This window comes from Saimiri boliviensis, chromosome 1 (genome assembly GCF_048565385.1).
Source record: "Saimiri boliviensis isolate mSaiBol1 chromosome 1, mSaiBol1.pri, whole genome shotgun sequence".
NCBI lineage: Eukaryota > Metazoa > Chordata > Mammalia > Primates > Cebidae > Saimiri > Saimiri boliviensis.
The window spans coordinates 43,610,821-43,638,256 of record NC_133449.1 but is presented as its reverse complement, the minus strand read 5'-3'; the positions used below and the strand labels follow the sequence as shown (position 1 = coordinate 43,638,256).

Sequence of the window (27,436 nt, the reverse complement as noted above, 5' to 3'; positions counted from 1 at the left end):
AAACAAACTCCCTACATGACACTCTCAATCCTTTATCCTGATGTATTTTACATCACAGTTCTTTTGTGTCTTCCTAAATTAAAAAGCTTAATTAGATTCTAGGGTTTTGTTCTCTGCTGTTTCTCCAGGATTTCAAATAGTGCATGGCACTGGATATGTGTTTAACAAATACATGTTAAATAGGGAATAACTTATATACTTGTATATAAAAACTTATATAAGGATAACTTATATATGCTCAGTAATATAACCTAGAGTCAATCATTTCACCTTGTTTTTTGAGGGGCCTTGGAGGGGGTGTCTTCGTTCCCTCATGTCTCAAAGGGGAGGAGTTAGGTCATCTCAAAATACATATTAATGTAGCACATATTTAATGCGAACTACTGTGTGTCTGGCACTGGGTAGGTGTATGACCTACAGTAAGAGATCACCTACAATAAGGTGTATGACCTACAATAAGAGATCCTGTATGATAAGGAGTTCGTGGTCCAGTGGGATAAACAGTCACAGGGAAATGACCGTGGGAGGGCTTCCAGAGGAAATACCCGCGCGTTCTCCTGGTGTTGGTTAGGGGACAGGCAGGTGGAGAGGGAGTGGGAAGCTGTTCTCGGCTTCCCACGTGTGCACAGGGAGCGCATCCAGTCCGTAAGCCCTGTGAAAGCAGCGACGTGTTTAACTTGCCTGTTTTCTCCCCAGATTTGACTGCAGACTCTTAATTACATTGTTCTTTTACGTCTTACACGTATGTGGGCATTTACTGAAGGGAGAGGCGCAGTAGGGGTGGAGGAATGGAGAAGACAGTGAGTTCAAGTCCAGCTTGAAAACTATAGGACTTCTGGTAGATTCATTTACTTCTTAAAGCGAGGCCCTGAGTATGCGCTTAGGGTGGGGACCCGCACATTTCTTTACGCTGTTCCCAGGCCCCAATAATCCAAATCCTATCATGTTGAACCTGGGAGGGAAACGGCAAGGAGTAAAGGTCCTCCACGGTTTCTCTGGCCCGCGTTTCTGAGAGCGAAGGCCAGTTCCTATCCGAGATCGCGTTGGCGCTCAACGTCAGCTGCAACATCTGCCCTCGGGGGCGGGGAGACGGTCCCACACCCTGGGAACGCCATAGTCGGCTCTTCCCGAGCGTTCTCGTTTTTCGGTGTTTGTACTAGTTGGCCTCCCGTAAGCCTCTGCGCCGATCTGGGAGGAGTTGACCTCTTTCGACTCTACCAACAGAAGACTCCAGGGGTGAGGCGAATGAACACGTTGAACAGATCGGAGATGGAAGGCGGAAGAGGAAACGCTTAGATAATGAAACAAGCAGCATCGTTCATGTGACTACCATCTGGGCTCCTGTCTTCTCCGAGAAGTGCAGTTTTCCATCTTCCAACCTAAAACGATCCCTGGCTCCCCCCGCATTTGGCGCGCCGGGCGGTTGGTCTTTGCCGCGCCGGGCGACCCCGCGGTCACATGCTCCTCCTGTCCTTCTGGCGGAACGTGCTTTCCACTGCGGGGACCGTAGAGCCATGGCAGCCTTGCTGAGACCCGCGCGCTGGCTGCTGCGTGCCGGGGCGGCCCCGCGCCTCACGCTCTCCCTGCGCCTCCTTGCGGGCGGCCCGGGCCGGCCCCACGTCGTCTCCTATCTGCCCGCCGCTCGCGCCAGGCCCGTGGCCGGGTGAGTGCACTGGCTCTTCCTCCAGCCAGGCTGCGGCGCAGGGGTCCCCTGGGGTCATGGGCGCTGGCAGGGACCGGGTCCCGCCTGTGCTCACGACCCTTCTCGCCGCCCCAGGACCGAGCCCCCCGGGCTTCGCACTACACTCCCCACCAGGTGTTTTCTGGTGAAAGGGTTAAGCGCTTTCAGAAGGTCATGGCTGCTGGCATGGCTTGCTTCCGGCTTGAATCCTGCCCTCGCCACTTCAGCCTGAGTCTTACTGTTCTCGGGATACCCACGGCCAACGAAAATGAGGGGGAGTTTGAAGACTGCTTTGGGGAGTCGTCTGGTGGTCTTCCTCTTCCTCTTCCTCTTGGCCTGCTTTGGTGGTGTCCTAGGTGGAGTTACTGTTGGTTATCAGTAACCACCTAGCATTTAGGTATTGATAGGGAGGGGGCGGCGGTGAGTAGGTTGGGAGTTTGGGTAAGCTACGGGTGGCTTAAAGCTGGACGTTTGATTATGATGAGTTTGGGCTTTTGCCTGCGTTTTCTTTGATGGAGTTATCCTTCAGTATTTACGAAGGTTTTGTACGAGTTGGGAACTGTCATGGTAGGATTTGTGTCTTTATTTGTTTAGGGACGGAGTCTCGCTCTGTTGCCCAGGCTGGAGTGCAGTGGCGGGATGTCGGCTCACTGCAACCTCTGCCTCCTGGGTTCAAGCGATTCTCCTGCCTCAGCCTCCCAAGTAGCTGCGCACCACCATGCTGGCTAATTTTTGTACTTCTAATAGAGACTGGGTTTCATCATGTTGACCATGCTGGTCTCTTAACTCCTGACCTCAAGTCATCCTCCCGCCTCAGCCTCCCAAAGTGCTGGAATTACAGATGTGAGCCACCGTGCCCATCCTGTAGGAATGAGTGAATGAGTGAGTGAGCACGTGCAGGACACTCTGTTGGAATCTGGGGATGCAAAGGCAAGTTAAACTCTCAGTGGGTGTAAGATGTGTGAAAACATACTCTCATGGTTTGAGGTTTATCAGATAGGTTTAGTATAGACTTCTGTAGCGGGGGGGGGGGGGATAAGGAAAGTTGATGAAAGTGTTGATTTGGTTATTATTATATTCTGACTGCCAGAGAGGAGGAGATAGGTGCTGAGGTTTTAGCATTGGAGAAAAGATGATTTTGAAAGACTGATGCTTAGACATTAACGTACTTTGAGAGCAGCATAAGGACAGAGAGCCAGGGATCTGGGGTAGGCAGGGCCTGGACTGCAGCCTACTTCAGATTTTTCTGCATTTTATCCTCAATTTATTATCATTATGCCATTAAACAAGTTACTTAACATCTCCAGGCCTGTTTCCTTAGCTATAAGATGGGAGTAGTAATAGTGTTAGGAATATTGCAGAATTATCTGTATTAAGCACTTAGTAGGGCCTGATGGGTTGTAAATGTTTTGTTGGTTACTGCAGTAGTCATAACAACTTGGGTTATGTGGACCTTCATGGACCAGCCTGAACACCGAATCTTGCCATGAGATTACGTGGAGAGAATGATTTATGATTTCTTAATAATGTAGTTAGAATCTTTGGAATGTAGCCTACTCGTAATTTGGAGCCTGCCTATGTTTTCTTACTAGGCTTGAACAGTTAACTTTCAGAAATCATCTCTCTGAGCACAGACCTACATACATCTCTTGGCTTTCAGAGTTTCTTTTGAGAAAGCTGTGCCCATTACTCTTTTTTTTGTAGTCCTTAGTATTCCTGTGAGGCCAGGAGAAGGTCCACATGCTCTTTTATCTTCACCGTTGGATTTGAGGAGAACTGAATAAAGCGAGAACACAGTAGAAAGGGTATTTTGGTCTAGGTGTTCTCATCAGACCTAGGTTCTGTTTACTTGCTGCACAATCTCAGACATCTTACTAACCTGCCTGTTTCTCAGTTTCATTATCTGTAAAGGCGTTTCCCCCTTATCTTTGTAAAGATGGTTTCTTGTCATTCAGATCTCAAATGTCTCTTCAGGGAAGCTTTACCTCAACACTCAGTCCAAAACATGCCCTTTGTATTGTAGATTTATTCGTGGCATACTTCACTTGTCTGTATCATTACTTATTTCTCTGTTTTTTTTTTTTTTCTTTTTCCTTTTCCTTAGTAGAAAGTAAGCTATATGATAGCAGGACTTCATCTTGTTCACCACTATGTTCTCAGGTGGTAGCAGGCAATAAAAAAGTAATTGTTTCCTCTTTCTCAGAACACTCTGTATAGTCTCCTACCCCACAGCCTGTGAACATGCCCAGATCTTGCCCACCTGAAATGCAGAACCTTTCCTGAAATTCTGTTTACTCTAGAAGCTTCTCAGTCTCTCTTCTCTGTCCATACTTCTCCGTCTCTGATTTTCTCACTTTTCATTTACTTTCCTACCACTGCAGTCAAATTCAGTTATTATCTTATTTTCTGATTTTTTAATTGTACTTTTGAAATATTATTTCAAATAATCTTGAAATAATATTTCAAAAGTGCCTTGAGGAACGTTGCAAAAATTACTCCTCGGAGTGCCTTGAGGAACAGTTGCAAAACCTGGGGGGGGGACAATAACCTTAAAATCGCCCTTAATTCTGTCAACCAGAGAGCCATTCATTGATAGCTATCCTTCTAATGATTAATGTATGCATAAGATGTATGTTTTTTAAGTTTTTCAAAGGAACTCTTAATTAGCAAATCCACTTATTAAGCCTTGACTTCTGGCATGTTACTCTGTCTGCCATGTTCCTTGTCATGAGACCCTTTTCTTGGTACCGAGGACAACATTTTTCTAGATTGCCTTCTCTTTAGGATTTGTCTCGTTGGCTTCATTACTCTTTCTTATTCTCCTATTAAATGCTGATGTTCTTGGTAGTTTTACCTGTGGTCCTTCTGTGTTTTCTCAATATTTTCATTCTCTTTTGTGACCTTTTCCATTTTTCAGGGCATTGCCTATCTGATGATGTTTCTTCCAGATATGGACCGTCTACTAGACACATCCACCTGCTTGAGCTATAGGTACTTCAAAGCCAACACATCTCAGATAGGACTTTGTCTTCTCACATCTGTTCCTCTTGTGTTCCCTCCCTGTTTTTGTGAATGTTGCTGTTTCTACCTGCCTTCCAGAAAGATCCTGGGGTATCTACATGTTTGCTTTCCCATTCATCTCTTACTCCCTTCACCCCCCCAATTTTTGATTGCACAAATTATTAAGCTCTGGTAGATCTGCTTTATTTGGAATGCACCCCTTTTCCTCCAACCTCATCATCGTTCCCTAGTCTCCCTGGTAATTTGTCATTTTCCTACTTACACTTAAGCATTGTAGTGGCTCCCATTGGGTCCAGAATGAGATCTAGACTCTTTAGCACAGGTGCTTTATGAGCTGGAGTTGCTTCTGGAGCCTCACCTCTTGTGAGTTCCCTACCATGGCATCCTGTATTCTAGCCATACCTGACTACTTCTTTGAAGTGCTCTACAGCACCGCGGCTCAAACTCTAGTGAGCATGATTGCCTGGGGCTCTCGTTAAAATGCAGATTCTGATTTTGTAGGTCTAGTGCTTGTCCGTGGATCTGCAAGGCTTTGATGGACCATGTTGTATATTTATTTCCTTGCCTTTGAGTGTGATGTTGACTGTTGGGATGTTCTCCCCTTCCCCCTAGTCAGGAGTCCCCCATCTCTGTTGAACCTTACTTGACTGCTTCTCCCATTTGACTGCTTCTTTCTTGTGCCTCCTCTTAGACCTTGTATCACAAAAGCACCCATTAACACTATTAACAAATGTACTCACCAACACTCGAGCTGGCTCTACGTTCCTTGAAGGCAGATACTGTGTCTTACTCTTTTTGCTTTCCCTAGTGTTTAACTTTGTGGCATATAGTAGGTGTCAAATGTTTGTTGAGTTAATCAATGAAAATTTTGGACATTGAAGAAGGAATATGGTAAACTGCAGGTGATTGAAGGGATACTTAACCCATTCAGCCGTGCAGTGTGTCTGCATGAGTTCACCCTGAGCTTGATTTCCAGCAGTGTTCTATCAGAGGACAAATGAGTATTAGTGAAATCATTAGACATTGGTAATCTGTTTTCAGAATTGTAGCACCAAGAAGTATACACTTTTCCTTTGTATTCTGTAGTTTTGCTCTTCATTTTCCCATTTCAGTACTTTATTTTTTTCAAACAGTTGCTTTCTTAAAAACCAGCTCGGGACTCCGTTTGGATCCGCTTCCACACACTGTCTCTCTCTCGTGTGGAAGTTCCCTCTTCTCCTTTTTTTTCTCTTTCTCTACCTAAATAAATTCACTTTCTGCTAAAAACAAACAAAACCAACCAGCTCTTACTCTATTTTCTGTGAGGAGATAAATACTTGCTTTCTCACATATATTTTCCTTGCATTTCTTGATCAGGGCTTCTAATATATTCTTCGTGGGATAGTTTTTAGCATAATACTTGTGTACTTCAGAGGACAGATAAGCTTTGAGCTAAATCTGTTTGGAAGTAGAGCTAGACTAATGATTGGCATAAAGGTGAAAATCACATATTGTTCTTCGATGGGATAGTGTGAGATTTTTATTTCTAAAGTTGGAAGAAAACTTTTAGGAAACTCTCACTTTAGAAAAATCTTCAAATGTTAAGAATCTGCTGGGTCCAGCCAGGCACTATGTCTCACGCCTGTAATCCCAGTACTTTGGGAGGCTGAGGCGGGTGGATCACTTGAGGTCAGGAGTTTGAGACCAGCCTGGCCAACATAGTGAAACCCTGTCTCTACTTAAAAAGAAAGATATCTATATCTATCTATATATGTGTGTGTGTGTGTGTGTGTGTGTGTGTGTGTGTGTGTAAATTAGCCGGGCGTGGTGGCACATGTCTGTAATCCCAGCTACTTGGGAGGCTGAGGCAGAAGAATCACTCGAACCCGGGAGGCGGAGGTTGCCGTGAGTCGAGATCACGTCATTGCACTCCAGCCTGGGCTATGGAGCAAGACTCCGTCTCAATTAAAAAAACAAAAGAACCAGATGGGTCCTTTGGAGTTGTGAAATCTGTAATATTCAGCTTCTTCTATGCAGTATGTAGAGTATAGATTTATGAATCACAAGGCTAGATAGGCACATGTACAGCTATTAGACATGTGTTGTCCGTAAGAGAAGAATGTAATATTGTGGTATTTCAAAGAGAAGAGCAGTCACATTTGTTTTGTGGCGGGGGACATTTGAGTTTTAGAGAATACATGGTAATGGGTATTCATAATGTTCCAAAAATAGAGAAGAGTGTGAAGAGACTTGGGGCCATTTATCCCATGTGGCTGTGTAGGGTGTGGTGGAAGTTGATACTGCGAAGGCCAGTTGATTTCTTGAAGCTACCAAGATTGGTTAGAAGGTAGGTTAGTTGGTGACTGGAAGCCAATGGAGGATTTTAGGTACAGATTTTGACAAAGTTTATGTAGATTATAGGAGAAATGGGATGTGGGGATGGAATGACATTGGTATTGCAAATTAGGGGTAATAGGGCTTCAACGAGGTAGTGCAGAACTGAAGAAAAGATTCTTTTCCTGAAAGAAAGAGAACAGAAAATTGGTGTTAGCATAATTAAGAAGAGTAGATTTGGAGATGAGGGTCAACAATGGCACCTTTAGAATAAAAGTAGCTCTTTTTATTATTTTCAAAGTGTGTTTGTAAACATATGTCATGCAAACGTTTCAACTTCCGTGGGCTATTACAAATTAGGAAACAGGCTTAGAAGGATTAGTTTATTCAGGACCTCAAGTTTGGGATTCAACTCCAGATACTATGATTCCCATTTCTGAAATGTTTGACATATGTTGTAACATATGTTACAAGTGTTTTACATATTGCATATTTGATCTTGTCATTTTCCTGTATATAGTTAAGCACTGTGGTAGTTTCCATTGGGTGCAGAATGAGGGCCAGGCGGTTGTGTTTTAGATGGTGGAGAATTACTTATGGGCAGAAACATTTTTTAAAAGGCAGTACGTGATATATAAACTTGGGATTTAAAGATTTGCACAGGTAAGTAAACATGTAAGATCTCAGAATGTATATGGAAGGGATCTTCATAGATTCTGAAGAGTGTCTTTCTCCATGTCATATCATAGGTCCCAGTCTGGTTAACTGACTTTGCATCACTTCATACCATAGGTGAGACAAAGGAGACATCCCTTTTGACTGGAGTAGCCTGAGATATAAGGAAAATCTGGATAGGTGAAAAGAAATGGATTGGCATTTCAGGCCAGGAGGCTGTTATCAAGTTTAGAAGGGTGGTAGTTGCTTTTTCAGTCTAAAATTCTGTGATTTACCATGAAGCATAAAACTGGGGCAGCTAAAATTTGTCAAAACCTTTTGGAGAATTGAGTTCTTTTTTTTTTTTTTTTTTTGTGACACGGAGTTTCGCTCTTGTTACCCAGGCTGGAGTGCAATGGCGCCATCTTGGCTCACCGCAACCTCTGCCTCCTGGGTTCAGGCAGTTCTCCTGCTTCAGCCTCCTGAGTAGCTGGGATTACAGGCACGAGCCACCATGCCCAGCTAATTTTTTGTATTTTTAGTAGAGATGGGGTTTCACCATGTTGACCAGGATGGTCTCGATCTCTTGACCTCGTGATCCACCCGTGTTGGCCTCCCAAAGTGCTGGGATTACAGGCTTGAGCCACCGCGCCCGGCCGAATTGAGTTCTTAAAGGGAGAAAGTTCATTGTGACTTAGCTTTATAAAAGATTTTTTTTAAGGCCAGGCCCAGTAATCTCAGCACTTCAAGAGTCTCAGGCAGGCGGATCACTTGAAACCAGGAGTTTGAGACCATCCCTGGCAACATAGTGAGACCCCAGCTCTACCAAAAAGAAAAAAGAAATTAGCCAGTCGTGGTGGTATCCACTTTAGTCCTAGCTACTTGAGAGCTTAGGCTGAGGTGGGAGGATTGCTTGAGCCCAGGAGTTCAAAGCTGCAGTGAGCGGTGATTGTACCACTGCACTCCAGCCCAGATGACAATGAGACTGAACCCTGTCTCAAAAAAAAAAAAAAGAAAGATATTTAGATGTTTTAAAAACTCAGAGGCATTAATTGAGCACATTCTATAAGACAGCCATTATTTATTTAGCAGTGCTTTGTTAGAAGTCTTACATATATATATATTTTTTTTCAGTTGAAATTTATGCTTAGAAAATAGCTAGCTATTAAATATCAAAGCTTAGAATTGAATAGGCCTTTTAAAACAAGTCCTGTGCTTTTTGCTAATACGTTTAAAAGAGAAGGAAAAGTGGCAGTAAATACTTAGTTAATATTTGTTAAGCTTACTTTGGCAAATCCTTTATGTACACTTTCTCAGTGTTGCCCAAACTTTGGGCATTTGTGTACTGCTTTCAGGTTTTTTGTCAAATTTGAGTGCTTCCTGAACTATTATTTATATTTAATATCTTTCTTTACATTGGTTTTAGATTTAAACTGACATTTTTATAACTTAATTTTGTCTTAAGCAAAAATGTTAGGAAAATAAGAAACTTGATATGATATTTTTATTAAAATAAAATATAACTATTGAGATGGAAGATGTTTGTCTAAATGCTGTCTAAAATCAGCTTGCTTGAGTGGAATATTTTGGGAAATACCACATTATCTCACATAATCTTTGGAATATTTTGTGAGATAAATACTGTTATCTGCCAGATTTCAAAATTTCAGCCTTAGATAGAGTTGCCACACCCTATATGTGGCAGATCCTGCACCTTGGCCAGTGTGAGAAACTTAAGCCCATTCCATTCCCATGCCCCACCCCCGCCTCCCCAGGTCCCCAGGTTTTTGTTTTTAAGACGGTCTTGCTCTGTTGCCAGGGCTGGAGTGCAGAGGCACAGTCTTGGCTCATGGCAGCCTCCGCCTCCTGGGTTCAAACGATTCTCCTGCCTCGGCCTCCCAAGTAGCTGGGACTACAGGTGTGTACCACAACATCCAGCTAATTTTTTTGTATTTTTAGTAGAGAGGGGATTTCGCCTTGATGGCCAGGCTGGTCTGGAACTCCTGACCTCAAAATAAACAAGGGACCATGATAAAAGACTAATAGCAGGGTTCTACTTCAGATATGTTCAAGGGGTGAACATACCACATTCCTATCAAAACCTTCAGTAGGGTTCTATACTTGTAATAAAATCTATACCTGGAATAGAATCTCTACTCTTTACCTTCAAAATCCTTCATGATCTAGCCCAGCCATTCCTGTTTAACCTCATCCTTGATGCCATCTGTTGCTCATTTACTTGGCCTGTTGACTGTTTTACCTCCACTTTGAATACTCCTTCCCTTTTATCTGTGTAGCTGTTCCTTTTCATCCTTAGCCAAAAGAATTTAGTGTTACCTTCCTCGAGTATATCTGAAGTAGAACCCTGCTGTTAATCTTTTATCATGGTCCCTTGTTTCTTTCTTTCCTTTTTTTTTTTTTTTTTGAGACAGTCTCTCTCTGTTTCCTAGTCTGGAGTGCAGTGGCGCAGTCTTGGCTCACTGCAACCTCTGCCTCCTGAGTTCAAGCAGTTCTCCTGCCTCAGCCTTCTCAGTTGCTGGGATTACAGACACCTGTCACCATGCCTAGCTAATTTTTGTATTTTTAGTAGAGGTGGGGTTTTACTATGATGGCCAGGCTGGTCTCAAGTGATCTACCTGCCTCGGCCTTCCAGAGTGCTGGGATTACAGGCGTGAGCCATCGTGTCTAGCCCCATGTTTCTTTTCTTAATAGCATTTACGATAATTGGTATTTTTTTGAAAGTCTAATTTATTAGCTTTATCCACTAGATAAGAACATCCTAGCCAGTGCCTTATACATAGAAAGCACTCAATAAATATTTTTTGAATTCATAAGTGGAAGAAAAGATTTGTTGTGATAAAGAACAATAATTGGATTTTAAAGGGAGAATGACATGAAGAATGATGGTTTCAAGGATGGTTGATCTGGCAGTTGTATGAAGAGAGGCTGAGGCCTGAGAAACTAAGGGTTTGTTGCAGAAATCCATGTGTTCTGAGTTCAACAAGAGCCTCAGACATTTTAGCACTCAACAGAGGGGATATAAAGGCTGAGAGTTTGCACACTAAAAAGTCTAAGATTTTGAGTTTGAGGCAACAAAATATTAGTGGTATAGTTGGTTGCAATGGAGAAATTTGAAGAGAGTACCAGCCAGTTTAAAAGGAGGCCTTATCTTTTTGAATTTTTGATGCATTAAAACTCAGGAGGCTTTAGCAGTACATAAAATAATTATGCACCATGATCAAGTGGGTTTATTCCAGCTGTGCAAGACTGGTTCAGCATGTGAAAATCAATCCACATGATCCAGCCTATCGACAGGCTAAAGAAAACTGAAGTGGAATAGTTAAATTAGGGATTGGGGAAAACATAGGAGATAAATTTGAGTTCCTCATTTTCTACATTATAGTGCAACAAAATAAGTTGAGAGAGCAGCATTATGAAAACTGGTTTTGTATAAGTATGTCTTAAAATCCAGATCCCTCATTTATTTGCCACTGGAGACTTTCCATTATCTAGTTTCACTCTCACTGTCTAGATTTAATTTTTACCATTTTCCAGTGTGAACTTCCCCCCTCCACCATTGCAGCCAGATTAGTTTCTTGAATGCCCTCTGTCACATTGAGTTCATTTCAGAATGAAACCGTCTGAGCACAAACCCTGGCCCTGTCATTCGCTTTTACTGTGATGACTTTAGGCAGGTTGCTTCAGTTTTCTCATTTGTAAGTTATAATTTTCTCATACCCAGCACAGATTAAACATGTGATAAACATTAGCCATTATCAGTGCCTTTTCTGTCTTCTACCTGTATCTCTATCTTCTACCTGTATTTCCCTTTAAACTCTGATAGCTCTAAAGTGACACTAGACTGACTCAAAATACCAGTGAAGAACAGAAAAAAGTGGGGAGAAGGGCAGCACTTTGGGAGGCCAAGTAGGCAGATCGCTTGAGGTCAAGAGTTTGAGACCAGCCTGGCCAACATGGTAAAACCCTGTCTCTACTAAAAATATAAAAATTAGCTGGGCATGGTGGTGTGTGCCTGTAATCCCAGCTACTCAGGAGGCTGAGGCACGAGAGTTGCTTTAACCTGGTGGGGACAGAGGTTGCAGTGAGCTGAGATTGTGCCATTGCCTGGGTGACGGAGAAAGACTCCATCTCAAAATAAAATAAATAAAAATGGGCAGAAAATACTTCACCAGAAAGGACATGGATGGCAAATAAACATACGAAAAGATGTTCAACAGCTTATGTCTTTAGAGAAATATAAATTAAAACAACAACGAGATACCACTATCAGAATGGCAACAATCCAGCAAAACATTGAAAACCCCAAATGCTGGAAAGGATGTAGGACAACAGGAACTCTGATTTATTGCTAGTAGGAATGCAAAATGGTATACCTATTGTGGAAGATAGTTTGGTAGTTTCTCACAAAGCTAAATGGGCTTACCATTAGGTATTTACCCAAATGAGTTCAAAATTTATGTTGATAACAAAAACTGCATACAAACACTTACAGCAGCTTTGTTCACAATTGTCAAAAATTGGAAGCAACCAGGATGTCCTTCAGTAAGCAAATGGGTAAACAGTGAAAAGAAATGTGCCATCATGCTGTGAAAATAAATGGAGGAACCATAAATGTATATTGCTAGGTGAAAGAAGCCAGTCTGAAATGGCAGGCAGAGTGCTGTATGATGCAACCATATGACATTCTAGAAAAGATAAAACTAGAGACAGGTGAAAATCAGTGGTTGCCAGGGGTTCAGAAGGAGGGTGGAAGGAATGAATAGATAGAGCACAGGGCCTTTTTAAGGCAGTAAAATAATTTGTATGATACTGTAAAAGTGGATACATGTCATATGTTTGTCAAAACATGTATACACACAGAGTGAACCCAATGTAAATTATGGAGCTTGGTTGATGGGTAATGTATCAACATTGGTTCATCATTTGTAACAAATATACCACACTGAAGCAAAATGTTTTATTAGGGGAAACTGGACAGGGAAGAAAATATATGGGAACTCTTCCTTCTGTACAATTTTTCTATAAACCTAGAAATATTCTGAAAAGTTGTGGATTTTTTTCTAGTCAGTCTCTGCTTATCTAAAAATTTTGTTTTTTGTCAGGCATGGTGGCTCACACCTGTAATCCCAACACTCTGGGAGGCAGAGGCGGGTGGATCACGAGGTTAAGAGAACGAGACCATCCTGGCCAACCTGTGAAACTTCATCTCTACTAAAAATACAAAAATTAGCTGGGCACAAGTGGTGTGTGCCTGTAGTCCTAGCTACTCGGGTGGCTGAGGCAGGAGAATCGCTTGAACCTGGGAGCCGAGATTGTGCCACTGCCATCTCTAGCTTGGCGACAGTGAAACTCCGTCTCAAAAAAAAAAAAAAAAAATTTTTTTTAAAAAAATGGTACAGGTGGCCGGGCGCGGTGGCTCAAGCCTGTAATCCCAGCACTTTGGGAGGCCGAGACGGGTGGATCACGGGGTCGAGAGATCGAGACCATCCTGGTCAACATGGTGAAACCCCGTCTCTACTAAAAATACAAAAAACTGGCTGGGCGTGGTGGCGCGTGCCTGTAATCCCAGCTACTCAGGAGGCTGAGGCAGGAGAATTGCCTGAGCCCAGGAGGCGGAGGTTGCGGTGAGCCGAGTTCACGCCATTGCACTCCAGCCTGGGTAACAAGAGCGAAACTCCGTCTCAAAAAAAAAAAAAAAAGAAGTGTAAAGGAGCCAGTATGATACTTGGATGAGATGATACAGCAATTTCTCCTTAATGTGGTTATGTCAATTTTGGTCCTTCACGTTTGGAGGCAGTGTGCTCCAGCTCGTGCAAGCCTGAAGTGGGTTCTTGCAGGGACCCGCTTCACCCATGGACTTGTTTTGTCCTTTCCTTTCTGTCACAACATACCCATTACTCCAGGCTGTGAAACTCTTATTTCCAGGATCTATTAGAGTGAATAAGTTCTGGACCATATAACTGAAGAGTGAAGAATTCCTTGGTTAAATATGTAATCCTTCCTCCCCCAGTTTATTTTATAATAGATTCATGTTTCTACTTCACTAAAGCCAAGCACACTTAAGTGAAGAAGACTCGGCTGCATTAAAGACATGTTTATGAGAAAAATTTGCCTAAGATGTTCACAATGATATGCTGGTTTATAAACATCTGTTTTCTGCTTGAATTTTGAGTTTGTCTCCTCTTACATTTAAAAAGCATCCTGTAGCAGAAGTTTAATTTTTGCTTGTTAACAATTTATCAGATTTGCGTTGTGTAAAAAAATTTTGGCAAACAGACTTCACAATTTTGAAATTTGTTACTAATCAGCTTTTGTTGTTGAACAGTATTACAGTATCTTCTGTGGTTTGTAGGTTAATTCAACTCATTTAACAAACTTGAGTCAATTAGCCATCTGCAATGTGCTGATCATTGGTCTTACAAAGATAAGACATTGTTTCATTTAATCAGTATCATGATTTTTTCCATTATTTTCCATCTAGATGGTGGAATCGCTAATGGTCAGAGTCATGATTTCTCCCATATCACCGTGGTAGAATTTCTAATCTAGTATCAATTACAGCCTCTGTGTTCTATATAACTTTTGGGTGAAACCTCTAGTATAGCTTCGTTTAGTAAAGTATCACATACTTGATCATTCAGTTTTCGACTTGTTTTTCAGATTAATAACATAGGATAGAAATGGAGCAGTTTTATTTTTACAGTCACCATTGTGATGAAAATGTGCACATGGCCAAAAAATGTGATTATATTATGCTAAGTTATATACTTAGTGTATAATAGTTGTATTTAATGGCTGCTATAACTAAGATATTTGGAATAAATGTGTAAACCTCTGAGAATTAGAAATTGTTTTTTAAAAATGATGTTTAAATGCAGAGAAAGCATTTTTAAATTCAACTCAGATTGATAACAGGGTTTCCTTTACACATAGGAATTATTTTTTGTCTGATATTACTTTTTGTCTGATATTTTAAAATCAGATACAGCTTATATTCTTACCTAGAATAGCCTAGAGAAGAAAGTATATGAGAACTCTATTTAATGCACAATTTTTCTATAAACCTAAAAATACCCTAAAAAATTGTGAGTTTTTTCCTAGTCTGCTTATCCAAAAAAAAAAAAAATTGTGTTTATTTTAAAAAATGGTACCTAGAATACCTCAGATTTCATGTTAGCATTTGGCTTGCATATTAGATTCCATTATTAAACTATTGAATGGTTTAAAGATTGCTTGCTTTTTATTAACACATAATGTGCTATTCTGACTGCCTAATTTGTAATCATTTTTCTTTCCCTTCTGGCTTCCTTACAATTAATGATGTTTAACACTAGAAACCTAGTTTTATTTTTGGTAGCAGTTGTTTTAAATAATTGGGAAAGAATTCAGCTAACATTTTGACAGTTGCACAGCAGATAAGAATTGAGAGCATTATCACTATAAAACATTTCAACTTTATTTAGACAGATTAGAAATTATTTGGGCTTAAATGATCCTTTGGGGAAAAAACTGCATAGTTTTAACTTGGACATTGGTCTTCTTTTAAATTCATAGTAAGCTTATACCTAGAAAACTTAAAGGCAGTTATAAAAATTTTGGATATATTTTAGATCTCTTGTCTTATTTATAGAGGTGGGAAGAGCATTGCAGCATAAACTGCATCATTGTCTTTCATTACCTGGTTTTGGTTAAGAGAGATTTTAAAAACACTTAAAACACCATATTTCCATCTCATTTGAAATAATTCCATGTTCAAGATTATCAAGATGCTCTCAGTTATTCAGGAGATTTACTATGCACATAATTTATGTGTATATATGATTTTATCTAAAGCAAAAGCTAAAACTTTCTTTCCTATTAGTTCATACCTCTGTTTTTTGGTATTGTACTGTGATTTTAGGTGTTTAATAACTAATTTTAAAATTTGTGTAAGTTTTGTTCAAAAAATGACCTAAGTAGATAGCAACTGACTATTATATTTTCATTTTTTAGAGGACTACTGGGGCCAGCCAGGCTATATGTCATTGCTGCCGAAGAAAAGGATATTCAAGAGGAGTCCACTTTTTCTTACAGAAGGATTACCAGTCAGTTTGATTGGGCACTAATGAGACTAGATAATTCTGTTAGAAGAACTGGCCGCATTCCAAAGACACTTCTACAAAAAGTCTTTGATAACACATGCAGCTCAGGTATTTCAAAATTTTCTGTTCAAAAAGTTGATTTTCGGCTGGGCACAGTGGCTCATGCCTGTAATCTCAGCACTTTGGGAAGCAGGTAGATCACTTGAGGAAAAGAATTAGAGGCCAGCCTGGCCAACATGGTAAAACCCCATCGCTGGCAAAATTCAAAAATTAGCCAGATGTGGTGGCATGTGCCTGTAGTCCGAGCTACTTGGGAGGCAGAGGTTGCAGTGAGCTAAGATTGCACCACTGCACCCCAGCCTGGGTGACAGAGAGAGATTCTGTCTTTAAAAAAAAAGAAAGTTTTAAATATTAGGTTGGTGCAAAAGTAATTGCAGTTTTTGCCATTGAATGTATTGGCTGCAATTACTTTTGCATCAGCCTAAATAAATACTTGTTTGAGGATAAGCTCATTCAGAGTACATTATTTGATACTTTAAATTTTCTTTTTTATATTCTGTTGATTGCCATTTATGGGTTATGATTGTGATTTCTGTCTTTTCAACTCATCTGGGCAAAGTTTGGAGTAACGAAAACATTTTTAGATGCTGCTTTTTTTTCTTTTTATCTTTTGAGATGGAGTATTGCTGTAGCCCAGGCTGGAGTGCAGTGGTGCAATATGGGCTCACTGCAACCTCCGCCTCCTGGGTTCAAGTGATTCTCCTGCCTCAGCCTCCTGAGTAGCTGGGACTTCAGGAGCGCGCCACCACACCCAGCTAATTTTTGTATTTTTAGTAGAGATGAGGTTTCATCATGTTGGCCAGGCTGGTTTAGAACTCCAGACCTCGTGATCTACTGCCTTGGCCTCCCAGAGTGCTGGGATTATAGGCGTGAGCCACTGCACCTGTCCTAGATGTTTATTTCAAATCAGCAAATACGAATTGTCTTTTTGCTTTTCCAAGTTTATGGAGTCACTTTTAGTAATAAATTATCTTGGAAGATACTGGTTTTTCTTATCTTCTGTTGTAGAGTGTCAGGTTTCTGTAAGATGATTACATATGACAGATTTCCATTATTTTCCTTTCATTTTTCAATTAGCTACTAAAGATCTGTTTGGGTCACTAATGCCTAATGGAAGCTATAGGTTCTTCACTCCCTGCCCCAACCCCCAAAAGCCTTGTGCAAACACATGCACAATTTTGCATGCGGTTTAAGAGGATTTACTAGCTTACTAAAGCCCATTCATGGATTTCAGACACATTCAGAAGCTTAGATACAAAGTCTGACAGTGAGATACCAAAGAAGAATCAATTATTACTATAGTTGTGTACATTTAAAGACCTGTGTCACATTCTCTTTCTGACTTACTCTTTCAACCATCACTACAATCAATTTTGGAACATTTTCATCACCCCAAAAAGAAATTCCCCATCTCCTCATCCCTTCCAGCCCTAGGCAACAACTAGTATATTTTCTGTCCCTGTAGATTTGCCTACTCTAGATATTTCATATAAATGGAATCATACTGTAAGTGGTTTATTTTTGCCTTGTTTAAAGTCAGCTTTCAGGGATATGTGGATAAAGCTTATAGACATAGGGAGAAGTAAGCTTATATTGTAATTGATTATGGACCTAACTTTTCTATTCATGGATGTTAATTATACTGCTTTATACTATTTTCATAAGATACTGAGAAGTTTAGCCTTTGAATTGTAGCAAGCACTGCCTATAAATTAGATTCGTTGTATTTTTGTATTTGATACAGTCTTGCAGATTATATAACATTAAAAGGTTGACTTGTAACTTAGTAACATTGTGCATTAGGATAGAATTTTCTAATTTATGGATACTCTCAATTTGGGCCAGAAGATTTTTGAATATTTATAGATTTCTGTTTAAATTTTGCTATTTATCTATATGATATTGCTACTGTGTTAAATGTTATCCATTAATCTTTTTTTCGGTAGGTGGCCTGGGTAGTAATCAGGCCTTGCTTCTACTACGTAGCTGTGGTTCTCTGTTGCCTGAAGTAAAGCTTGAAGAGAGAACAGAGTTTGCTCATAGGATATGGGACAAACTTCAGGAATTGGGTATGATTATTTAAATATATGATGTTTATAAAAAGTGTAGATATTTTTTCTTTTTGCAAAACAATGTTTCTTTACATAAATGCTGTAATTCAGTTTTATGAAAGGGCTGCTTGATTCATAATTTTTTAGTAGTAATATTTGGTGAGGTATAGTGACATCTAGGGGCATTAACAATAAATAATTTTTCATAACAAGTATTACTTAAAAGTATGGTAAGTTAAAAAAGAAAACAAAATAGTGTTTTGTCTGTCAAAGTTATAAATGCACATACCATTTGACTAAGCAGTTCCATTTGTTCAAATTTACAGATACACTCACATAAGCAAAAGGATATTCTTCATTGTGGCTTGTTTGTTGCAGTAAGAAATTGGAACCAACTCAAATATTCCTATCTAGGAGATAATGTAAATAAATTATGGAGTGCCTATAAAATAGATTACTGTGTAACTGTTTTAAGAAATGAAGAAGGTCTTTATATACCAATGGGGGTGTTTTCCAGAGTATAAATAAAAATTAAGGTGTAGACCAGTATGTATAGTATGATACCATTTTGAACAAACATGTTTATACATGTGCATGTGTATACAATGTTAAAATATTTCTGGAAGGATGATAAACACTGGATACAGGTTTTACTCTACCTTTTTATACCTTTTCAATTTTAAGCCATGTAACATAGTACATATTCAGAAAATTTGATAAAAGATCAGTCAATAAGATTTAATGTTCATTCCTGATTTTAAAAAATCTTAAAGTTTAAAAGGATGCTTCTTTAATGTGTTAAAAATCTAAAACCCAACAATGATCATGTATAATGCAATGAAATAAGATGTGAAACAGTACAAGAAATTATTATTTTTAGATGTTGTGATTGTTTATTCTATAAAATCCCGGAAGATCAGCTCACAGTAATTAACTGGACTTAACTAAATGTTTGAGAATCCATACCTTTTCTAGTTACAAAAGAAAATGGTTAAAATAATCCAATAAAGTATATCCACAGATAAATGAAATATTTAGGACTGTCCTTCAAAAAACTGTGTAGGACCTATGTAAAAAAACTATAGGATAAAGACAGATTCTTTCTTCACAGTTTTGAGTACTTCTAGCATACATATTGATAAGTTGATTTTTTTTTTTTTTTTAGTTTAAAAATCTGTAGATAAATGTTGAATTTCAGAATGGAAAAGCATTTTATAAGTAGAAAAGGAGTAAAGTGAAGATAAAGTATTGAATCTCTAAAAATTAGAAATTTCTGTATGCCACTAAGTCATTGAACTGGGAGAAATACTCACAGAAAAGGTTCCATTCTAAAACAGAAAAGAGCATTACACACCAATAATAACATTAGTACCTCCGTAGAAAGATGGCAGTGTGTTACTATTAAGAGATCTTTTAGCATAAGTAACTTGTCCAAAATTACAGATTGAGATGTTGACAGAGCTGAGCTGTCTGTAAGATGGGCATGCTAAGTGTCTCCAAGTTGTTGTGAAGTTTAAGTGAGCCGCTATATGTAGAAAACTTAGCATAGTGCCTGAAACATAGTTAAGTATGAAAGGAACATATCTATTAAGATAAAAATATGTATTAATTTATTGTAACAGGCCTCTGCTGTCTAGAATCTCATAGTCTGACCCCAGATACTGATCATAGGCCTGTATGGTCACGGGAGTTGAATAAAGATGTGAAATTTAATTAATGAAAATGTAGTGAGACATGTTAACCACAAAATTGATATAAAGATCATGATGTCATGACTGAGTAGAATAAGGCTGTGTGGTAACCTTATTTGATGTGACCCTAAACAGTAGGGATACAAAGAAAACAAAGGCCATTGGAATATAGATAATTAACAAAAGCAGACCATAGATCATGTTCATCAGCTGAAAATGGAATGCATCCTTCAAATGAAGGCTTTGAGTGGCCTAGTTAGTCAATAAGCAGAATTGCCAACAAAGTCTTACTGTGCAAAAGAACTGCAGTCACAATCCATTTGTCACAGTGTGTCTGTAATGTGAAGATTACTTTATGTAGAAAAATCTTAGTCACTTTTAAATATGGGGGTATTGTCGGGATTTTCTAACAGGAAGATAATTTTGTGCTTCGTAAGTAAGAGGCCTTTTAATATCTGAATAGGCAGTTACTTGTAACTATACAGTAATTCAGTAATTACTGTCTTATATGCTTAACCTGCTCTGTTTGACAGAATATGTAGATAATTCTGAGTGCTAAGATAGATGGGTGAAATGCTAAAATGGTAGTTTTACTCTTTTTTGTTTGTTAAATTTAGGACCACTTGATTTCACTTATGATAAAGCATAGGATTTTCAATGCTTTTCTAAAAATTCATTTTAAATTTCATTTGTAGGTGCTGTATATGATGTGAGTCACTATAATGCTTTACTTAAAGTCTATCTTCAAAATGAATATAAATTCTCACAAACTGATTTCCTGGCAAAAATGGAGGAAGCAAACATTCAACCAAATCGAGTAGGTAGTTGCTATTGTGAATATTTATTTTCACAGCCACTATTTTTTTATTTACCCAGAAAAAAAAGTATTTAAAATTAACTGGCCTGTTTCATTGACAGGTGACATACCAGAGGTTGATTGCTTCTTATTGTAATGTGGGAGATATTGAAGGTGCCAGGTATGGATCTGTATGAACATGTTTAAGTGAACAAATTTGTACATCTGTTCACTTTTTGTTTTAAAGCTTCTTCCTAACGAGGGAAATTGTTTCAGAACTATTTTAATCTAGCAAATCTGGTAATATGACTTAGATAAAATATAAAATTATCTTGTAAGAGGGAAAATATAAGTAAAAGTTGCTGTTTTAATTAAAAATTTGATTTAATGGAGCAGAGGTATAAAATTGTTGAGCTATAAAGCTAACTTTGCTTTTTTTAATTTTTAAAAATATTTCCTAAGGGTAATATTCTTAGCCATTTAAGCTGTATTCATTTATAAAACTGGGAGTAGTCTCTTTAGCCCACTGACTAATAGAAAATCAGTTGCACCATTTCTCTGCTTATGTAGAATTTATTATTAATTATGAATGGAAGGTTTTGGAAATAAGGGATAAATTAGAATACATAATTTCATTTTTAACTAAATGAATCTTATGAAACTTTATGCTTTTAAAAGTATAGTTAGTAGTGTAGGGCAAATCACATAATCAGATTTTTAAAAATCTCCTAGTATTTGTATCAAGAGTACTTCAAGGCTATTGATACTTTATAGAGTGGGGTTTTGTGAGAAGGGGATCAAAGGGATCAGTTCTTAACTTTGTGGTTTCTAAAACAAGTATGTATTACTATTATATTTTAAAAACAAAAGTTACTCAAGGCCTAATTCTATTCATGTTGTAAAGAGTGTTCTTGACAAACACTTCCAATGAGTATCTTTGTTTTTCCTTTGCAGCAAGATTCTTGGATTTATGAAAACTAAGGATCTTCCAATCACAGAGGCAGTATTCGATTCCCTTATTACAGGGCATGCCAGAGCTGGGTAATGTTCAACCTAAGATTTTGGTTCTTAAGTGATAGGTGACTGAGATGCTAAAGTGGTCTTTTTACTCCTTTTTTGTTTGTTAAATGGGGTTTAAATTATCAAAACATTATTATAGACAGTTCCTAAAATATGTTTGTCTACTCCTTCAAAAAAAAAAAAAAAATCTAGGCCGGGCACAGTAGCTCACGCCTGTAATCCCAGCACTTTGGGAGGTTGAGGCAGGTGGATCACGAGGTCAGGAGTTCAAGACTGTCCTGGCCAACATGGTGAAACCCTGTCTCTACTAAAAATATAAAAATTAGCTGGATGTGGTGGTGGGTGCCTGCAATCACAGCTACTCCGGAGGCTGAGGCAGGAGAATCGCTTGGACCTGGGAGGCGGAGGTTGCAGTGAGCTGAGATTGTGCCGTTGTACTCCATTCTGGGTGACAAGAGCAAGACTCTGTATCAAAAACAAACAAACAAACAAACAAAAAACTGTAGTGTGTGAGGTAGAGCATACTAATATTTCTATAATGCGCTTTTACGTTTGTTCCATAAATCGGTTATTTGAAGTATTAGAAATTGGGCTTGAGGCTGGGTGTAGTGACTCACACCTATAATCCCAGCACTTTGGGAGGCCGAGGCCAGCAGATGTCTGGAGGTCAGGAGTTCAAGACCAGCATGGCCAACATGGTGAAACCCTTTCTCTACAAAAATATAAAAATTAGTGTAATCCCAGCTACTTGGGAGCCTGAGGCAGAATTGCTTGAACCTGGGAGGCAAAGGTTGCAGTGAACTGAGATCGCACCATTGCACTCCAGCCTGGGAGACAGAGTAAGAGTCTGTCTCAAAAAAGAAATAAGCCGGGCGCGGTGGCTCAAGCCTGTAATCCCAGCACTTTGGGAGGCCGAGGCGGGTGGATCACGAGGTCAAGAGATCGAGACCATCCTGGTCAACATGGTGAAACCCCGTCTCTACTAAAAGTGCAAAAAATTAGCTGGGCATGGTGGCGCGTGCCTGTAATCCCAGCTACTCCGGAGGCTGAGGCAGGAGAATTGCCTGAACCCAGGAGGCGGAGGTTGCGGTGAGCCGAGATTGCGCCATTGCACTCCAGCCTGGGTAACAAGAGCGAAACTCCGTCTCAAAAAAAAAAAAATAAATAAATAAATAAATAAATTGGGCTTATTCTGAAGTAACTGCTCTGGAAAATATTTTTATTTTTGAAGAGTAATTAACTAATTTACTAAATTTTATTCTTACCTCAGAAGTTAAGTCTGAGTCATAACCTACTTAATGTAAGAGGGTATATGTTATTTAATGTCTGTGCAGTTATTATATATTTTTTTGTGGGGTGATCAGATGTTTATGATCTTTATTATTTCAGAGACGTATAACCAGTTTAATATACATTTGTTCTTTTCTGACATAATTCCAAATGGTACTTCACATTTTTTATTTTAATAAGTACATATTTTAGTTTGAATAACTGTATTAAATTTGGCAAGAGCATAATAATCTGTTTTTTTTTTTTTTTTTAATTAACATGTAGTGATATGGAGAATGCCAAAAACATTCTCACGGTGATGAGAGAGGCTGGAATTGAGCCTGGTCCGGACACATACCTTGCATTATTGAATGCATACGCTGAGAAGGGTGACATTGACCATGTTAAGCAGGTATGACTTACGTCTAAATAAACATACTGTAAAATCATTTGTAAAAATTTGTGTTATGTTTTACATGAGTCGGGAAAGTGTAGTTTATGCCTGTTTTCAAAGATGTTTCCTTGCAGAGAGTAGTATTTATGGAGAATTACTATAGTTTAGTATCTTGATGCCGATATATAACAGTTACTGTTGAATTAGAATATTTCCTGTTTTTTAAAAGAAGTCCTAAACCTTTTAGGTGGTATTTTTTCCTACTTTTTTGAATCTTGGTATTTTAATTTATTTAACTTTAATACTTAAATAAAAAATACTGGTCTCTAACTTGGTCTTCTAATTTCTGGAATTCTCTATAGACTCTGGAGAAGGTGGAGAAGTCTGAGCTTTACCTTATGGACCGTGATTTATTCCAAATTATTTTTAGCTTCGCTAAAGCTGGGTATCCTCAGTATGTCTCAGAAATTTTGGAAAAAGTTTCACGTGAAAGAAGATATATTCCAGGTAGTTTTTAAAAACCTTTATATGATTTTTATAAAAAGCTGAATTGCTATTCTTATATGATGGAAAGGACATTTTCTAACAACAGGCATTGTGGGAAGTAAGCATGGAACTCTTTTTTTTTTTTTTTTGAGACGGAATTTCGCTCTTGTTACCCAGGCTGGAGTGCAATGGCGTGATCTCGGCTCACCGCAACCTCTGCCTCCTGGGTTCAAGCAGTTCTCCTGCCTCAGCCTCCCGAGCTGGGATTACAGGCAGGCGCCACCACGCCCAGCTAATTTTTGTATTTTTAGTAGAGATGGGGTTTCACCATGTTGACCAGGATGGTCTCGATCTCTCAACCTCGTGATCCGCCTGCCTCGGCCTCCCAAAGTGCTGGGATTACAGGCGTGAACCACTGCATCCAGCCTTAGAACTCTTAAAGTCAGTTTAATAAGCCAGAAAACATGAGTTAATGAACACATGAGGTGATTTGATTTGCAAGTGTTTTGTTGTTATTTAGGCAGATATATCCTTTTGATGTTTGCAATTCTTACTTTGTCTATAGAATTAGTGAATTGGTTGCAGTGTAAAAATATTGTTCAGTTTACTAACAAAAGATGTCTTTGTTTTCTTCCCAGATGCAATGAACCTCATCTTACTTTTAGTCACTGAAAAATTGGAAGATACAGCGTTGCAAATTCTACTAGCGTGCCCTGTATCAAAGGAAGATGGTTTAAGTGACTTTGGCAATTTTTTTTTACGACACTGTGTGACTATGAATACGGTATTCTGTCTACTTTTATTTTGTAGGCAGTGTAGTTGGCAGTGAATTAAGATTCTTTAAAATATAAGAACATTTTTGAGATTAGACCAGTTGTAAACATTATAACATTATAACCTCGTTCTTGTGTTGCAAGATTTTCGGGTAGAAAGAGGATGCGGGATCTAAATTGCTCATCTCAGAAGTGATAGAATATTTGCAGTAGGTCAAATGGTGGGATGTTTGCCAATCCAGCTAATGTGGTGACTTTTTTCCCACAGCCTGTGGAGAAGCTAACAGACTACTGCAAGAAGTTAAAGCAAGTCCAGATGCACTCCTCTCCTCTGCAGTTCACCCTCTCTTGTGCTTTACGAGACAATAAAACTGGTACTACCTTCTTTTAGTTAAAGCCAACCTAAGGAACTTTTGCTGAGTTAGCTTTGTGATATATTACGGTATCTCTTTCAGATTTGGCAAAAGACCTAATGAAGGCTATGGAGGAGGAAGGTTTTCCTATCAGAACTCACTATTTCTGGCCATTGCTAGTTGGACATCAGAAGGAAAAAAATGTTCAAGGTTAGATTTTGCCTTTTACCAATTAGTAATGGTTCAGAGAGCCAGTATGATAGTTTGCACACACATCTAATTGGATTCTGTGGAAAGGCATACTTAATCCTGAGTATTAGGAGCAAATGGAATTGTTTTAAGTCATAATAAAGTATTATGTGTAAGCATTTTAAAAAACAAAACATGATGGATTTTTTTATCTTAATTTCATTTCTTATTTCCTCTCTGATCTTGATATTCAAACTTATGAGTGTAGTTCTAAGCAGTTCATTTTTAAGTTCTTTAAAAAAAACTCTTTAGTTCTTAATTTTACAGATAGTGTTTGAAATCAGATTGTCTACCTTTAATAAAGATAAAGTTGTATATAAAATCAGGTTCATGAAAACAAAAAGTGTAGCCATTTTCTTTGTGGGCCAATCTATTTCTTCTTAACTGAGCTTAGAATAATAGGAAAGGCAGGAAACTTTTATTGCAAAATGAGTGCTCATGACCTGACAGCCTGCTGATTGAAGGACAGAAATGTTCAGTCTTTCAGGTTCTTAAGTACGTCTAAGCATTTAGCATACTTTTCCCTTGTACACATGGGATGTCTATAGGATATGAATAAGAATTGAACAAATATTAAATTTTAGAGTACAGTATCTAATTCTTTGGTTTGCATTATTGGTAATTCAGAAAGAGTAGTCTCATAAAAAGGTGCTTTTAACAGAAGTACTTTCCCCTTGGGGAAACAAAAAATGGTCTTTTTGATTTTATCTCGAAGTATAATGTGCTTTAGAATGAGATGCAGAATTGTTAGTGTGACATTGGGTGACAAACAAAATGCACAAACAACAAAAAAAGTGCTTTTAGCAGACTTTCATATTGCAATTTTATTTTAAATATACAGCTGTCTTCTGGTTTAAAGGAAATAGTGAAACAAGTATTCCCTAATTGTTTCTGGCTATAAAAGTCTCTAAATCCTTTTTAGAAAAATCTTTGTGAAAACAATATGCTAGTTTGATTAACTCTTTGTGTATTCTACAGTTCTGAAAGCTCCAAAAGGTAACCTATAATCCAGTGTTTTTGAACCACAGAAAGTTCACATCATTCTATCAAACTCTTTGGACATGTTAGTATTGTCCACCTTTACACAAGTATGAACATTCTTTTGGTACTAGTTGAAATGTTTGTTCATCGTGTTAATGTGCTTTCTGCAACCATGTCACAATTGAATTGGTTACTACATTTTTACTACTTAGTAAACATAAAAGAGTTAGGTAATTTCTTTCTATAGTCATAGTAGTTGAAATAGTAGAAAACGGGCTTTATCTCAAATCCACCTTTTCTTAGAATCTCAGAATTTAGATTTTAAAGGTACCATATTAAAAGCTGACATGACATGAATGAAGGAACTGAGGGCCACACAGACATTCAGTGACTGGCCTTAGCTTCCATGTCTCGCTGTCATTAGGCTGGGATTAGAACGAAGGTTTCTGTCCTCCTTTTTAAATATTCTTTTTTATATTATAACCCTTCCATATTCAACTTTTATAAGTACTATACTATGTTTATTTTCTAAAAATTCTTAGCTACTGTTTAAAAAATTAGATGCCAATTTTTACATGAAGAACATTGCTAAAAGAGATGGCTGAAGTTTTCAGTCGAAGGTTTTGTCTGAAAAAATATAAAAGCTTATGCTTTATTGAGAATGTGTTCTGAGAGTGCAAGAGATTGTCAGATATTTTACAGTTTTGAAAACCAATATATTCTCCTTTGCAGGAGGTCCTGAAAGGTAGTAAAGTATGTATTCTAGTCTTCTTTTATGTAACAGGGAAATGGCTGTATGTATTCTTTGTCGTTTCTTTAGTATAAGGTAAGAAAGTAACATTCTTATTAGTGCAATGAACTTATTCTTTGTCCAGTGAAAGTCAGATAAACTGCAGTGATGGAGGATGTGCTGGGTTTCATAAGGAATAAATAAAACTCTTCAGGAAATCAAAGAAAGATATTTGGAGGTCAGATAAAGTGGAACCAGGAGTTTTCAACAATAGGATAATCAAGTTTCTTTAAAAAAAAAAAAAAAAAAAAAAAAAAAATATATATATATATATATATATATATAATTTCTTTCTTTTTCTTTCTTTCTTTCTTTCTTTCCTTCTTTCTTTTTCTTTTTCTTTCTTTCTTTCTTTTCTTTCTTCTGTGACACAGCCTCAGGAGATCCTAAGGGCATGTGCCCTGGATAATCAAGTTCTTGTTGAATTTTTCTGGCTGCAAATTTAGCCATCACCAGCCTCCAAGAAAGATATTTATAATTACTTCCTCATGGCTCATCTTATTAGTATTTATCTCTGTGGCACAAGTAGAAAAGTTGTCACTTAGAATAATGCATTTCTAGTCAGTTGGCCTAACTTTTAAGAAATAACCTACAGTAAATATGGATCTGTAACTCTCGCTATATTTGGAAAACATAAAAGTAAAAATGTGAAAAGGGTAAAATACATAAAGAAGGGCTGATCAGAAAGCCTAAATGCCTGTTGAGTGAAGTGGCTGAATAGAAGAAAGCTACTTTTCTTTTCTTTCTTTCTT

The 27,436-nt window shown here is 38.4% G+C and overlaps 1 protein-coding gene across 1 annotated transcript in view; it reads left to right on the top strand.

The window, feature by feature from the left end:
- Window positions 1-1,464: 1,464 nt before the first annotated feature.
- The window catches only part of LRPPRC (leucine rich pentatricopeptide repeat containing), a 114,495-nt gene continuing 88,523 nt past the window's right edge, over window positions 1,465-27,436 (top strand). Inside the window, exons 1-11 of the mRNA XM_003926760.3 lie at window positions 1,465-1,663; window positions 15,683-15,879; window positions 17,778-17,900; window positions 20,269-20,390; window positions 20,492-20,550; window positions 21,324-21,410; window positions 22,944-23,070; window positions 23,415-23,559; window positions 24,177-24,322; window positions 24,580-24,685; window positions 24,767-24,874. Coding sequence (XP_003926809.3) covers window positions 1,515-1,663; window positions 15,683-15,879; window positions 17,778-17,900; window positions 20,269-20,390; window positions 20,492-20,550; window positions 21,324-21,410; window positions 22,944-23,070; window positions 23,415-23,559; window positions 24,177-24,322; window positions 24,580-24,685; window positions 24,767-24,874 — 1,369 coding nt within the window. The 5' untranslated portion in view covers window positions 1,465-1,514. The remainder of the gene's footprint in view (window positions 1,664-15,682; window positions 15,880-17,777; window positions 17,901-20,268; window positions 20,391-20,491; window positions 20,551-21,323; window positions 21,411-22,943; window positions 23,071-23,414; window positions 23,560-24,176; window positions 24,323-24,579; window positions 24,686-24,766; window positions 24,875-27,436) is intronic.